Consider the following 15,633-nt stretch of genomic DNA (forward strand, 5'->3'; position numbering starts at 1 on the left):
AAGCCCTAGGCTCAGTGGTTTAACCAGCGCCACCTGGGTCCCTATTGTTCCCTTTAAGGTTCCCTAAAAGAGAATGCGACTCTCGGGCTGCAAAAGGTTCTCCACCCCTACCCCTTTCAGACTGTTCTGGAGTACCTTGGAGACCGAAGCTTATTGGGGAGGTTCTCAGTTGGAAGATCAGCAGCAACAAACAGGTTTCCTTGAAAGACAGTTTCTTTCCCAGCACTATGGATCTCCCAGCACAGCTGGAGCACATGCTCAGTTTGGCTGTGAGCTTGGCTGCAAAGACCACACACCAGTGAACTGTATGACCAAGAATACATCCCAGGATCTTTTGGGTTCTATGGGAGACAGGCTGGCCCATCCCAGATGCTTATCTCAGTTGGCAGATTGGGAGGAGCAGCAAATTCAGGACACCCCCCCCAGTGCACACCACCTGTGTGTCAGAATGAGTGTGGCTGCTTGTTTGTTGCTGTCACGCTGCTTGGACTTCCATTGCTGGCAGTTTTGTGGCCAGGCGAAGCCACACAAGCCGTGTGACAGCTTCTCCGCAATGCCTGCAGTAAGTTGCAGCAGGGTACAGAGGATCCCTTATCCCTTGGGTGGTAAAATGGCTTGGGGCAGCCCTGGAGACAGGCTGGGGGTTATTAAACATACCAGCAAGTGCGGGCAAAGGATTCTCTTCTTGCTTAGGAAGAGCAAGCTAAATTTACTTCAGGGGTTGCCTAACTTCAGCAAGCGGGCATTTTTAGAAATCCATGAGAGTGAATGCCAGTCCCATAATGGCTGTTATAGGGGGGGGGGGATATGGCATAACACAATGGCAGCTGCAGGGTGTGTGGCATAATGCAAGATGGCTGCCATATCTAAAAGAGCAGAAAAAGAAAAAGAAAAATCTGCTGTGGGCATCCTCTGTCCTCTCACGCACCACAGATTTTTTAGGGGATATTTATGGAAACATGCTGTGGCTGCCCAGCTAGTAACCCCTGACTTAACTCATAACAACATAAAATTTGGAATAAGTCGAATAGCTTTTCAGACCAGTTTGTTGTTAGACAAGACAATAAATCGGCTAGAGCCAGCAAGGTGCAGTGACTAGTGTCTGACTAGGACCCGGGAGAGACCAAGGTTTAATTCCCCACTAGGCAGTGAAGTTCACAGAGTGACCTTGGGCCAGTTACAGACCCTCAGCCTGGCCTGCCTCCCAGAGTTGTTGTGAGGATAAAATGGGAAAAGAGAAGTATGCGTGCCAGCTTGAGCTCTTTGGGTATAAATATAATGAAATCCTGCAACAAAGCTAAGCAATGCAGGACACATTTCTACCCCAGAAATGTGCCTCCATAATCAAATATATTTAAATGATGCTAGACTAGATGGGACCTTTGGTCTGATCCAGCAGGGCTCTGATGTTTACTCTTGAGGAACCCACCTCACAAGAGGCTTTGTCTGAGGCAATTTTTAACTTTTCAACACTTAAATTTGTGCAGCTTTTTACCTTACTGTTCATTGTTTTATATTAACATCTCCCCTTATTAATGTTCTGCAGTTCTATTTTAGCAGTGACAGTCCTATTGTTGTATCAAAATCAAATTAAAGGTGAGCAGGGTTTGACCTCCACCAATGGCATTCCTATTTTATATTGAAATGTGGGTAAAATCTGCCAAAGAGGTTTGTGCCAAGCTGAGGCATAGATTGGGGTACCTAACGCGCATGCTGGAGAGACCTCCTGGAGAGTGAAGTCAAATGGGCCTTAGAAAGCACTGCTAATAACAAGGTCAGTGGAAGTGATATTCCAGCTGAACTATTTAAAATTTAAAAAGATGATGCTGTTAAGGTGCTACACTCAATATGCCAGCAAGTTTGGAAAACTCAGCAGTGGCCAGAGGATTGGAGAAGATCAGTCTACATCCCAACCCCAAAGAAGGGCAGTGCCAAAGAATGCTCCAATTACCACACAATTGTGCTCATTTCACACGCAAGCAAGGTTATGCTTAAAATTCTACAAGGCAGGCTTAAGCAGTATGTGGACCGAGAACTCCCAGAAGTGCAAGCTGGATTTTGAAGAGGCAGAGGAACCAGAGACCAAATTGCAAACATGCGCTGGATTATGGAGAAAGCTAGAGAGCTCCAGAAAAACATATACTTCTGCTTCATTGACTACGCAAAAGCATTTGACTGTGTCGACCACAGCAAACTATGGCAAGTTCGTAAAGAAATGGGAGTGCCTGATCATCTCATCTGTCTCCTGAGAAATCTCTATGTGGGACAAGAAGCTACAGTTAGAACTGGGCATGGAATAACTGATTGGTTCAAAATTGGGGAAGGAGTATGACAAGGCTGTATATTGTCTCCTTGCTTATTTGACTTATATGCAGAATTCATCATGCGAAAGGCTGGACTAGATGAATCCCAAACTGGAATTAAGATTGCCGGAAGAAATATCAACAACTTCAGATATGCTGATGACACAACCTTGATGGAAGAAAGTGAGGAGGAATTAAAGAACCTTTTAATGAGGGTGAAAGAGGAGAGCGCAAAATATGGTCTGAAGCTCAACATCAAAAAAACTAAGATCATGGCCACTGGTCCCATCACCTCCTGGCAAATAGAAGGGGAAGAAATGGAGGCAGTGAGAGATTTTACTTTCCTGGGTTCCATGATCTCTGCAGATGGTGACAGTAGTCCCGAAATTAAAAGACGCCTGCTTATTGGGAGAAAAGCAATGACAAACCTAGACAGCATCTTAAAAAGCAGAGACATCACCTTGCCGACAAAGGTCCGTATAGTTAAAGCTATGGTTTTCCCAGTAGTGATGTATGGAAGTGAGAGCTGGACCATAAAGAAGGCTGATCGCCGAAGAATTGATGCTTTTGAGTTATGGTGCTGGACTGCAAGAAGATCAAACCTATCCATTCTGAAGGAAATCAGCCTTGAGTGCTCACTGGAAGGACAGATCCTGAAGTTGAGGCTCCAATACTTTGGCCACCTCATGAGAAGAGAAGACTCCCTGGAAAAGACTCCATAGCTGCCAAGTTTTCCCTTTTCTCGCGAGGAAGCCTATTCAGCATAAGGGAAAATCCCTTTAAAAAAGGGATAACTTGGCAGCTATGGCTCAGACTCTGATGTTGGGAAAGATGGAGGGCACTAGGAGAAGGGGACGACAGAGGACGAGATGGTTGGACAGTGTTCTCGAAGCTACAAACATGAGTCTGACCAAACTGCGGCAGTAAGTAGAAGACAGGAGTGCCTGGCGTGCTCTGCTCCATGGGCTCACGAAGAGTCGGACACGACTAAACAACAACGCGCATGCTCAGATATTTTCTCGCTCGCTCCCTCCCTGGGCTGCCTGTGGCTTTGGAGGTATAGCAGTGGCGCCTAACGCGCATGTTCAGGCCTATCTTTCGCCGCCCGCTCCCTAGTCTAATGGTCTTAGTTAGAGGAGGGTGCCTACACTAATGCCTCATTTCTTTATGTTTCTTATCGCGCTTTTCTGCGTTAACAAGAATATACAACATATCTTTTTTAAAAAAGCGCATATGGAGACCAGAGGCAGGGCTGCGGCTCTTGTGGTGAATAACTGGGTAATATCCTACGCAGGCGAACGTCCCGGGCAGCCCTTACCCCCACCGCGGTCGGGCTGGCGCTTTGTGCAATGGCGTTTTCTGCGCGGCTGTCATGGCTGCCTTTTCCGCGAGGACCCCTCGCAGAGGCGCCATTTTAGAGTTCCTGAGGCGGCCCGCATCTTTCCCTGTAGCCGAGTTCGTAGCTGCCTCAGCCTCCTCCTCCTCCTCTTTCGCCCTTCTCTCGGCTCGCCCGCGGCGATGAGCGTGGTAGATCATGTGCGGGAGATGGCGGCCGCCGGGCTCCACTCCAACGTGCGGCTCCTCAGTGGGCTTCTGCTCACCATGAGCGGCAACAACCCGTGAGTTGGGGGCGGCCCGAGGAGGGAGGGAGGCGGCGGCGGCGCCGCGACTGCAGCCTCCACAAAGGGCTCGTTTCCCTCGCGCGTCCCCGTCCTCGAACTCCCCTCCCCCCCGACCGAGCAGCGCCATCCTGCTCCTCCTTTGTTCCTTCGCTTCCCTCCGCCATCACGACAACCCTGCGAGGTTGGGCGAAAGCTCGCATGACTTGAGATTTCGACAAGGAAGGGCCGGAGCCTCCTGTCGCCTTTTAAATGTGACATTCAAGGCCACCCTCGTCTCAAACCCGGGACTCTGCTTTCTTTTGTAAACCGCCCTTCCTTCACCTGTAGATCTCAGGGCAGTTCGCCACATAAAAATACGAGATAAAAGAAAAACACAAAATACATAACAAGAACAAAAACCAACCACGCTGACTTCGTTGTTTTTAACCCATGTGCAGTTGCACCCATTCTGTGCCCCTGCCTTAGAGTTTCGCTTTCCCCCCTTCTTTTGTTATAATTGTTAACAATAGATTGTTGGTTGGCAATGGGATCCATCTTCCTGTGAGACAATGGAAGAGTTTTCCTTCGGGAGTGAAGTCAAATCCTTAATAATAATAATAATAATAAAGCAGCCCAGTGAGGTAAGCTGGGGCTGTGCTGAGAGTGTGATGTGGGGAACCTGTGGCTCCCCAAATGTCGACTGGGCCCCCAACTCCCAACATTTTGACGTGATGAAGTGAAGAAAAAGAGAGGGGGGAGCCTTGCAGCATCTTCATCACCGTTCTTTTTGCATGCTGCCCTTCCCATAGTTAAAACCGCGCTCAAGATTTACATAACTGCAAAAATATAACAGGAAAGTAGGCATGAGCAGTAAATTAAAACCATCTTGGTAAGTACGCAGCAAAATTTAAGCAGCCCCCACATAAGTCACAATGAGATCTTTATGGTAAACACACACAAACACAAACACACCAGTGTTAGCAAAAAAAGCACATTGGAAATTAAATTGCAAAGTCTCAAGGGCTACAGGCTCTCTGGCCCTGGCCTGAGGTCACCCAGTGAGCGGCATGACCAAGTGGGATTTGAACCCAGGTCTCCCTAGCCCTGGAGTCTGTGTAATGAATGGCAGCAATCAGTGCCACATGTTTTGCAGGAAATACGATCTGCCTGCAGACACTGTGTTTCTGCTTTTAGTAGTGATGGTTTTGTTTGCCTAGTAGGCAAAACAACCACTCTGAAAAGGAGAGTTCAGCTCCATCCTACTAACCCTGTTTACTTGGGAGTAAGCCCTATTGAATTCCATAGGATTGCACTCTTAAAAGGACTCCATAGAATCTTCATGGATGGTAGCTTTTTCTTTTCTTTTTCAGTTGTTTGGCCCCATTTTCCCTCTTCCATCTTTTTTTATAGTGTTTATTTATTTCATAAAAATTATGACGTCATTGTAAAAAAAAACCTCAAAGTGGCTTACAGAAGACAAAACAATAAAATCAAGAAAAATTCACAACCAGACTTAAAAGCATACAAGGGTTAAAATACTAAAACAGATTAAAATTGCCGCAACTTTCTAAGCATCTGGGTAGGCTTGTCTAAACAGGAATAATAGCAGGCGCCACAAAGCGAACAGTGAAGGCTCCTGCTTGATTTCAATAGGCAGGGAGTTCCAAAGTGCAGGTGCTGCCATACTAAACAACCACAGTTGGAAGAATAGGTATTATGTGGCACCTGCAGTAGTGCCAATTCTGATACCTGATGACTGCTGATAATACTTCATGCAGCTAATTAAGAGGACTACGCTAAATCTGTTCAGGCTGCAGTTTGTTGCACACTTCCGGAACACAGTAGTAAATCCCAGTAAACATCCATAGGCCTGCGCTGCATGTATTTAAACAGGTTTTTTTTTCATCTTTACATTAACTAAGCACAAATGAATGTGTATTCTCAAAAGATAAAACTCATTTAATCAACCTGCTTAGAATTTAAGGTGCTTACAAGACTTTTTGGCTTTTGTTGAAATAACTGACATGCTTGCTACACCTACCCATACTGATTTAAAAGCCTAGAGGGCGCTGGTACTTTGGGTTAAGAATTAGACCATCAAAAACATAATTTCCCTACTGTGGGTTATTGGTAGTTCCAATACATTTGAACGCCTGTGGCGTGTGTGAAATGGCAAGCTGTGCACTGCATGGTGTCTCAATGTACATGTGCTTCACCCTTCTCTCCAGGATTTACCCTTCACCCTTCTCTCCTCTCCAGGATTTAAGTACAAGAGACCTTGGAAATTAGTTGAACCCTATAGAATACTAGTACAGTGGTACCTTGCAAGATGAATGCCTCACGCGACAAAAAACTCGCAAGATGAAAGTGTTTTGCGATGTTTTTGGTGACTCGCAAGACGAAGTTTTCTATGGCTGCAGTGTTTTTTTGGTTGGTTCGTTGGTTGGCTTTTGCCGCGGCAAAGCGCGCTTCGCAAGACGAAATTATCGCAAGACGAAGCAACTCACGGAATGAATTACTTTCGTCTTGAGAGGCACCACTGTATATTTTAAAAAGGCATCTTCAGCATCAGTGCAAAAGGCACCAACAGGGACACTTGGCTAAGGGACACACATCTCCTTTCCATTTATCTTCACAAGAATTCTGTAGAGTACGTTAGGCTCAGAGAGCGGAGAGGGTGTGGCTGGTTTACCCATGGTCATCCAATGAACTTCACAGTAGACAGGCAGTCAATTTGGGTATCCATAGCAGTGGCCAGAGGAGAAATGGCCGCTCGGAGGAGTGCAAAGAAAAGAAATGCCATGGTGCATTTGCGGCATCACAACTGAATGCTAATGCTAGTACTACTAATAAACTATCTGCCCCAACTGCCAACAAAACATCTCTCCCGCATCTGTCTCTACAGCCACAGCAGGCACTGCAACCTTCCAGCAGCTTGACTTCACCCCCAAAGGCTCACTCCTGCATTGTCTCCTGAGACAGATGGATGCCAACTAAGCATGATAGCATTTATGTGATGCTTTATCAAAGCTCTTTATAGTCATTATCTCAGTAAATTTTTAAAAAGTTTTATAAGTACAGTGGTACCTTGGTTTAAGAACAGCTTAGTTTATGAACAACTTGGCGTAATTCTGCAAACCCAGAAGTAGGACCCAGAAGTTTGTGAACTTTGCCTTGGAATAAGAACATGTTTCTCTTCCTGTTGAGTGTGTTCCGTTTGTAAATTGAGTCCCCTGCTGCTATGGGAAAGCATGCCTTGGTTTAAGAACGCTTTGGTTTAAGAATGGACTTCAGAACGGATTAAGTTCGTAAACCAAGGTGCCACTGTAGTTCCCTCACTATTTGTAATACTAATAGTACTACTAATAAACTACCCTGTTGCCTTCAGATGAAGGGTGGTATAGAAATTTAATAAATGTTGGAAGAGGTGTCTTGAAATAATAGTTTGCTTAAGATCACTTGGTAAGTTCATAGTTTCCTGAATGGCAGATAAAGTTTATCAACTCCTTCAAAAATAGATTTTGGGGATGCTTAATGCTGTCATTGTAGGATAGCATTGCATAGTCAGAAAATGGAATTGACTGGTGGTTTCTAAATACAGACACGTTTCTGTTTATTGTTTTCACCTTTCAATAGTTCAGGGATGTTTGATCCAGGATTTCCTCATGTGGTCAGCTAACACTGGTTTGTCTTGTGTTTCTTACAGTGAGTTATTTTCTCCATCGCAGAAGTATCAGCTCCTTGTATATCACGCAGATTCTCTCTTCCATGACAAGGAATATAGAAATGCTGTCAGCAAGTATACAATGGCTTTGCAGCAGAAGAAAGCACTGAGTAAAACTTCAAAAGTGAGACCCTCAACTGGAAATGCTGCATCTGCTCCTCAGAGCCAGGTGTTCATAGCTTAAATTCTGATTATAGCTTGGTGCCTCAGTGCAAGATTCTTGCATTCAGTGTTTGTTATACATGGCAAAAGATTGTTATCTGAATTCATTTATATCTGAAAAGTTTTTTCTTATGTGAGTTCTGGGAGAAATTAAATATAAAATTGAATGTGGTTTAACACTTGCCTTGAATAGACAGAATAGGGGTGGCAGAGACTTGGAAGCCTAAGAAATATGTTATGGCCTTGTAGTTTTCCTTCATAATGTATGTGGAAAGTATCCCAGCCTTGGAGTAAACTCCTGAAAAGTAAAGATTACCTCTGACAACCCCTAGCACGTAGGGTTTTTCCTAGATATTGACTATCCTCTCCATATATCGGGGCAGGGAACTTGTGGCCCTATATATGTTACTGGACCACTGTTGTATTTTGTATGTTGTCTTTTTAGTGCCTGCCTTCTGAAATTGAAGTGAAGTACAAAATGGCGGAATGCTATACAATGCTGAAGCAAGACAAAGATGCTATTGCTATACTTGATGGAATCCCTTCAAGACAGAGAACCCCAAAGGTAGTACTTTCCTAGCTAAGTTATGCTGCTTGGGAGCCTTTGGCTGAGATATGGATACAATTTATAGGGTTGTAACCAGTGCTGTTCCTACTCAATAAATCCATTGACATCAATGTGCAAAATGTTATGTCTTATGTCAACATTAAAACATTATCTCATCATTGGATTTCTGTGGGTTGCAGATTAACATGATGCTGGCAAATTTGTACAAGAAGGCAGGTCAGGAACGCTCTTCTGTGACAAGTTACAAAGAAGTGCTGAGGCAGTGCCCACTAGCCCTTGATGCCATCCTAGGTAGCCACTTTTCTTCCCATCAATTATTATTGTTGAAAATTGTGATTGAGACATGTTGGTATATCTGAACAGACTTAGCATGGGCAGCTGAACAAAATATGAATTAGTGCAGTCCGCCATTGGCCTCCTCATGAGTTATGACATTAAAGGGGTGCTTGTTATGGCTGCATGTATTGTGTCTTAGAAGACGTAAGGGCTGGGAGAGGCAGTAACAATAGCATCTTTCTGATCTGAGGGAAGAGTGGCACTAGAGATGGCAAGACCGTTGGTGTGGATAAGTTTTACAAAATGCACCTGTCTGCAGGACTTGATCACTAGTCCAGCAGTAGGGAACCTATGACTCTTCAAATGTTGTTGGTCTTCAGTTCTCCTCATCGCTTACCAATGGCCATGTTGGATGGGACTTATAGGAGTTCTAGTCCAGCACTGCTCGAAACTCCCATTGTTCTAGGTGCTTTTTGCAACATGGAATTTCATTAGCCTGAGCAGTTTCTGAGCTCTGGGTGCAGTACTGCCGTAAGATTTGAAATTAAAACTGCAGAGTGGAAGGAAAGGAGGACCTTTTTCTGCCTCCCCACTTCCAGCTACTCTCTGAAGACTGGAGAAGAGATCCTCTTAAGAATATTAGGGGGGTGGGCAAGGGAAGGACTAGATCTTGTGAAAAATGAACAAAATATTTTAGTTTTAGTTCATTCACTTTCAGATTTGTATTCTTGTTATTAAAAAAGCTTGCCTAGGCATTCCGTTGCTGCACCCATAGCCTCGGTTTAAGGTGCCGTTCAGCTCCTAGCTTTCGTATCTCAGTTTCTAACACTGATCCAGCAACTTTTGGAGGATCACTGGTTCTCCAGTCTTGGGTCAATTATTGGTGGTCACAACAGCTGTTGCTTCTCATTTAGGCTTGCTGTCGCTCTCAGTGAAAGGTGCAGAAGTCGCTTCCATGACAATGAATGTGATCCAGAGTGTCCCAAACCTGGACTGGCTCTCAGTATGGATCAAGGCATATGCATTTGTGCACACAGGTGATAATACCAGAGCAATCAACACCATCTGGTAAGAATCTAGAACAAACGCAAACGAGCTTTCTCAAAGAACCTCTAGCCTGGTATCTTCTAAGATGTACTACTTGGGTATTGAGGGCTACTTGCCCTTTGCAGCAAGACAATTACAATGCTAAGTGTTTTGAATGCTTAACAGCTTGTGGAATTTAAATCCCACATATATGTGTCTTTTAAAACAGGGATGGGGAACCTGTGGTCAACTATTAGTCATGCTGTTGAGGTGCCACAGCCGCTGATCCTGCCCTGCCCCCCTCCCTGAAGCCAGAATTGCACGGCTGCTGCAGCCCCTCCCCTCCCACCATGGGCGAAGAAGTCTATACCCCTTGGGCACCAAGCTGACCTAGAAACAAGTTGATTGTGGTTGCATTCTTAATATTGTTAGAGGAGTGTGTGCGGCCCAAGTATTATTTGGAGATGTTCCACTGTGAAAGAAAGCAAAGCTTTCTCTTACTGACTTTATTTGTATCATGTCCTTCCTTTTAATCCTCTCTGGGTGGAAGATGCTCTGATTCTAGACATGCTGTAGGGGAGAAAGATATATTGTGACATGTAGATATGTTTGTCTTAAGGAAATGTACCTTTTTCAATAAAATAGAATAAAAATGCTCCAAGAGGTTCCAATATATTGATCTTATCTTTCAATTTGTTCTTCCCACAAAAGCTCGCTGGAGAAAAAGTCACTACTGAGGGACAATGTGGATATACTAGGGAGCCTAGCTGATCTTTATTTCAGAGCGGGTGACAATAAGAATGCAATTCTAAAATTTGAGCAGGCGCAAATGTTGGATCCTTATTTGATAAAAGGTAAGTCTCTAGAAAATATGGAGAGCTTGTTAGAATAATTTGTATTCTGTATTCAACTTTTATAGTGCAATCCTATGCATGTCTATTCAGAAAAACATCCTACTGAATTCCCATGTAGGTATTTGTAGTACTGCAACCTTTACTATATTTTTAATGGAGCAAAAAATTCTCACTAGTTTATTTTTTGTTGGTAAGGTTGAAAGAAAAACTAGTGCTAATGAGGCACTTCCTTCTGTCCTTACATTTGCTGTAACTAAAATCAGAAATTGTTAAACCTCAAAAACACTTGTATTTGGTTGAAGACACATTTATATTGTTTACAGCTGATGCAACAACAGCATTATGTCAACAAAATACATTTGTGGTTAATGGTACAAAAATAAAAGATGTTATATTTCAAATTTGTGTTGAGCAAATTCCCAGCCAGTGGGATCCCTTTGAATGGCAGGTCTTCTGTTTGTTTCCCCCACAAATTGTACATGTGGATCACCATGGAGCTCCAAATAATGTGGAAAATACGTAACAACTGATTAAAACTGGAGCAACCAGTTTTATGGGAAATATTTTTGAATCTTCATTTTGAATTTATGCTAGTGGATACGTGTATAGAATAGAAGTTGAGAAAACATTTGGATCTAAGCACTGTTCCTGCCTTTTAGGTGAAAGATGTGAACAGTCTTGTCCTCTAGGTTTTCTTGATCTTTTTTCCTTCATAGCTTTTGTGTGTATGTGTCCAACTCTTTCATGCTTTGTCTTTAGGGATGGATGTCTATGGCTACTTGTTAGCCCGCGAGGGTCGCCTGGAGGATGTGGAGAATCTTGGCTGCCGGCTCTTCAATATTTCTGACCAGCATGCTGAGCCGTGGGTGGTATCGGGGTAATGGGCTGATTCTTGCTCCTGTTTGGCTTTTATGTTGAACTTTCTGAAGGCAGAATCTACCCTATTAATGAGGAGAGTCAGATGGTCTCCCAAGTAATCTCGGGTTTATTGCTAATGGCTTAGTGTCAGGCAGCAAAATCTTGACTGACTTGGAGTTGGGAGTCTGTGGGAGTTTGACCAAATCTTTGTGTAAGATATCCTGGAGTCTCCCTTACTGTCGTAATATTGAAATGCCACTGTCAAAGCACCTCTTGCTATTCTTGAAATTCTAAGAGGTGTTGGATCCAAAAATATCCAAGGCCACTCTGCTGAAATAAAATTCTCCTTCAGGGAGCTAATAGCCTTTGATATATTTTGTAAACTGCCTTCTCAGTAACACTGCTAAAGGCAGATTACAAAAATTACAAAACGTACTTAAGATCTTCCCTTTAAAAAACATTTTATTGTGGTTGTCTAGAGTAGAAATTTATTGTCTACAGTAGAAATTTATTAATGTGTTTCATTACTTTGGAGGCATCACTAAAAAGTAGGTAACATTTCAGAATGCTGAAGCTAAAATTACATTTCCTGAACACATTTGTGTGTGTGTGTGTGTGTGTGAGAGAGAGAGAGAGAGAGAGAGAGACTGAGACTATATTCCACCCCCCCCCCATCATCAAAAGTAATTGAAATAGAAGGTTGTAGGTGTTGGGGATGCTGTGGGTCTATAACAGAATAGCCCAGTGTTTCTCAACCAGTGTGCCTCCAGATGTTTTGGGACTACAACTCCCATCATTCCTGACCACTGGTCTTGCTAGCTAGGGATGATGGGAGTTGTAGTCCCAAAACATCTGGAGGCACACTGGTTGAGAAACACTGGAATAGCCCATCCTACTTTGGCAAGATGTCCTGCCCACATGCTTTAATACAATGGCAATGCTGCTGTGGCTGAAAAACTATCTGCTCGTCCTCCCGAGCATGTTAACCACAATTCCCTCTTCTTTCTGCAGGTGTCATAGCTTCTACAGCAAGCGCTATTCCCGTGCCCTGTATTTAGGAGCCAAAGCCATTCAGCTTAATAGCAATAGTGTGCAGGCTTTGCTGCTGAAAGGCGCTGCTCTTCGGAACATGGGGAGAGTGCAAGAGGCAATCATCCACTTCCGTGAAGCGATACGGCTTGCCCCTTGCAGGCTGGACTGCTACGAAGGCAAGTAAAAAGGACATGCTTCTCCAAACAGGAGTTGTTAAAACCCTGTAGGCCCACATATGACTGTCACCACTGAGATGTCATTCTGACATGCCAAGACCCCACCTTAAAGTTGTGAACTGTCAGCCTACTGAATTCTGTGACCATTGTTTAGATGAGCGCTGGTTTTGGGAAAAGCCAAATCTTCTCTCAAATGACTTTTACCTCTAACCCTCAGGCCTCATTGAATGCTACTTAGCATCCAATGGTCTTCGTGAAGCCACAGTCATGGCTAACAATGTCTACAAAACCCTGGGAGCCAACGCACAGACACTTACCCTCCTGGCAACTGTTTGTCTGGAAGATCCTGTTGCACAGGAGAAAGCAAAGACATTGCTGGACAAAGCACTGACACAGCGCCCTGATTACATCAAAGCGGTGGTAAAGAAGGCAGAACTTCTCAGTAAGTCTTTGCCCCTCCTCTTTTCTTGTGTGCAATTCTTATTCAGCATGAATAGAGATGTATGCAGATGCAACTCCCACCAAGTCTTGAAGGTGGTGGAAGGCAGCAATTTTCACCCAAATCTCTCTATAGCCATATTCTGACTTACAGCACCCTCTCACTCCTGTTGTGGACTACCAACTGAAAATGCCCATGTTGAATTACTCATTACATTTTGAGCTTTCCATTTTGGCACGAAGTCATGTGAATTGGGATGCAGGGTTTTGTCATTTTCTATAAATTGGTATTTTTTAGCGTGTCTCTTTAAAATTCAAAGTGTTTGCAAATCCATAGGTCATTAGGTGGTGTCAGGGAGGTTGCTGGCTGCCCTCGAGCAACGACACTCCAAACCATCTTGTCTTTAAGACTTTTATTGTGAATGCTATTTACAGTGCAAGAGCTTCAAGAAAACATGTCTACTCAGTATCATCAGATTCTCCCCATGGCGCTTTTCGGCTCCTCCCCCAGCAGAGTAGTTTGGGGACCCCAAATCTCCGCCCCCTGCATTTGCGAGCCGCTGATCGCCTCAGTTCCGGGGTGAATTTGAAAGGATGCCCCTCTGCTAGAACTCTCTGCTGGCCCCTCCTCCCTTGCTGGTATCATAGGCTGTAGACAGTGCTCTTGGATACTGCCTGAGCCCTGCCCTGCCCTGCCCTGCTCCGCTCACTTCCTCCTTGTCTCCTGCCCCTCTGCTGTTGTCAGAGCCATTCAAAGAACTGGATTTGATGAGGGGTGGCTGTTCCCTGTAAGCCCACCCCCTTACAGGTGGTTTGTAAAATTTCTTAAATGCAACTACAGTGGTGCTTCGCTTAACAAATGCCCTGCTTAACGAAATTTCCGCTTAACGAAAGGTTTTTTCTAGTGGTTGCTTCGCTAGACGAATTCGTTTTACAAAAAATTCGTCTAGCGAATCGCGGTTTCCCATAGGAATGCATTGAAATTCAATAAATGCGTTCCTATGGGCAATTTTTTAAAAATAAAATAAAATAATCAATGCATTCCTATGGGATTTGCTAGACGAATTTTTCGTTATAAGAAAAGACCCGTGGAACGAATTAAATTCGTCTAGCGAGGCACCACTGTACCTTCTAAGAATAGCCATTCTTCCTTCTCTGTCACAGAAGAAAGGTGATGGCGATGGCAACTTCTTGTATATGTCACAGGAAAACACAATCTCCACATCCTCTGAAAGACACTGTTACCCCTCTGAAAACCTTACTGCGAAAAATGTGTATATGCATGCATAACTGTAGAAATTGTTTTAGTTTGCTGGGTGCATAGGCTTTTGTGTTTTTTCTTATTTTTATCTTGTTGTGCAAGATAAAAAAGCAAGATCAGCTTTTGGCTGTGAGGCAATCTATGAATCTGCAAATTAAAATAAAGCCTCATACACTTAGTTATTATTTCTTTTTTTGGATGATAGCCTCAACATAAATAGCTTGAAATAAGCCTTCTTATTGACAGGCCGAGAACAGAAATATGAAGACGGAATAGCTTTGTTGAGGAATGCCCTTGCCAACCAGAGTGATTGCATTCTCCATCGAATGTTAGGGGACTTCCTTGTGGCTGTCAATGAGTATCAGGAAGCCATGGACCAGTACAGTATTGCTCTAAGGTAAGTTTCTGGAAAATCTTGTTGTGATGGCCATGAGTTGAAAGAGGGTTGTAGGCGTTTTATCTGTGGGTTGCTGGTAGATGTCACTGAGCTAAAGAGAGATGTGCATGAGCTAGCTGCCTGCCCTGCTCTTGCTACTGCTCCCTGACTCCAGGATGTCTTTCTCTTACTTTCTGTTCCCCCAGTTTGGATCCCAATGATCAAAAGTCACTGGAGGGAATGCAGAAAATGGAAAAAGAGGAAAGTCCAACGGATGCCACCCAGGAGGAAGATGTGGATGACATGGAAGGGAGTGGAGAGGAAGGGGACCTAGAAGGCAGTGACAGTGAGGCAGCCCAGTGGGCGGATCAAGAACAGTGGTTTGGTATGCAGTGAAATCGCCTTCCTGGGACCATAGCCCTTGATGATTGACGCCCAATAAGACATTCTTCTCCCTGGAATGAAGAATTGTGTGCTGCTGCAAGAACTGGACTGAGGCAAGATCCAAGCAGCCCCTTCTGTCCCTTTTTTGTTTCTGTGTTATGCTCTCAGTGCTCCTTATTTCATGGTGAAGTCTGAGCAACTTGAGTGCTGGAGAGGCATTCGTGCCAAGCAGCAATTTTGAGTTCTTATTTCTAAAATTAGAAGCTTTCAAATGATATAAAGCATTTCTCAAACATTTGTTAATGACTAAAACGATGTCAGAATCATGTTGTAAACTAATTATGCTTGATCCCCAGTGGTGCATAAATGTAGGCTGCTTTTATATCCTTTCACAAAAGAGGCTTTATTCGCAAAGCCTGTACAGTGTCTTTAGATACACAAACTCCTCCAGAAAGCTGCTGGAGTCTCACACACGGGCAGTAAATTTCTTTCCAGCCTCCCCAGTGTTTTTTGTGGAGGCTATTTAGCATGCACACTCTAAAATAGAAGCATGCTGCTTCATGCTCCTAACTGATGAGCAATTCTATAGCTGAT

The 15,633-nt window shown here is 43.9% G+C and overlaps 1 protein-coding gene across 2 annotated transcripts; it reads left to right on the forward strand.

The window, feature by feature from the left end:
• The first annotated feature begins 3,703 nt into the window (after positions 1–3,703).
• Positions 3,704–15,351, forward strand: ANAPC7 (anaphase promoting complex subunit 7). 2 transcript variants are annotated; one of them, XM_035098113.3, is made up of 11 exons: positions 3,704–3,922; positions 7,611–7,797; positions 8,236–8,355; positions 8,538–8,649; positions 9,549–9,702; positions 10,372–10,514; positions 11,274–11,391; positions 12,384–12,580; positions 12,798–13,022; positions 14,526–14,676; positions 14,862–15,351. In XM_035098113.3, the coding sequence occupies exons 1-11, from the start codon at positions 3,822–3,824 to the stop codon at positions 15,049–15,051; spliced, it is 1,698 nt and encodes a 565-aa protein (XP_034954004.1). In that variant the 5' UTR covers positions 3,704–3,821; the 3' UTR covers positions 15,052–15,351. The 2 variants fall into 2 exon arrangements, with proteins under 2 accessions (XP_034954004.1, XP_088515618.1); XM_088659492.1 differs by lacking the exon at positions 3,704–3,922 and adding an exon at positions 3,948–4,106.
• The last annotated feature ends 282 nt before the right edge of the window (positions 15,352–15,633 follow it).

Source organism: Zootoca vivipara, chromosome 16 (genome assembly GCF_965207765.1).
Source record: "Zootoca vivipara chromosome 16, rZooViv2.hap1.1, whole genome shotgun sequence".
Lineage (NCBI taxonomy): Eukaryota > Metazoa > Chordata > Lepidosauria > Squamata > Lacertidae > Zootoca > Zootoca vivipara.

Coding starts and splice junctions, on each gene's coding strand:
- ANAPC7 (XM_035098113.3), top strand. CDS start 3,822: ATGAGCGTGGTAGATCATGTGCGGGAGATGGCGGCCGCCGGGCTCCAC. Junction 10,515..11,273: donor GGATCCTTATTTGATAAAAG/GTAAGTCTCTAG, acceptor CTTTGTCTTTAG/GGATGGATGTCTATGGCTAC. Junction 12,581..12,797: donor CAGGCTGGACTGCTACGAAG/GCAAGTAAAAAG, acceptor TCTAACCCTCAG/GCCTCATTGAATGCTACTTA.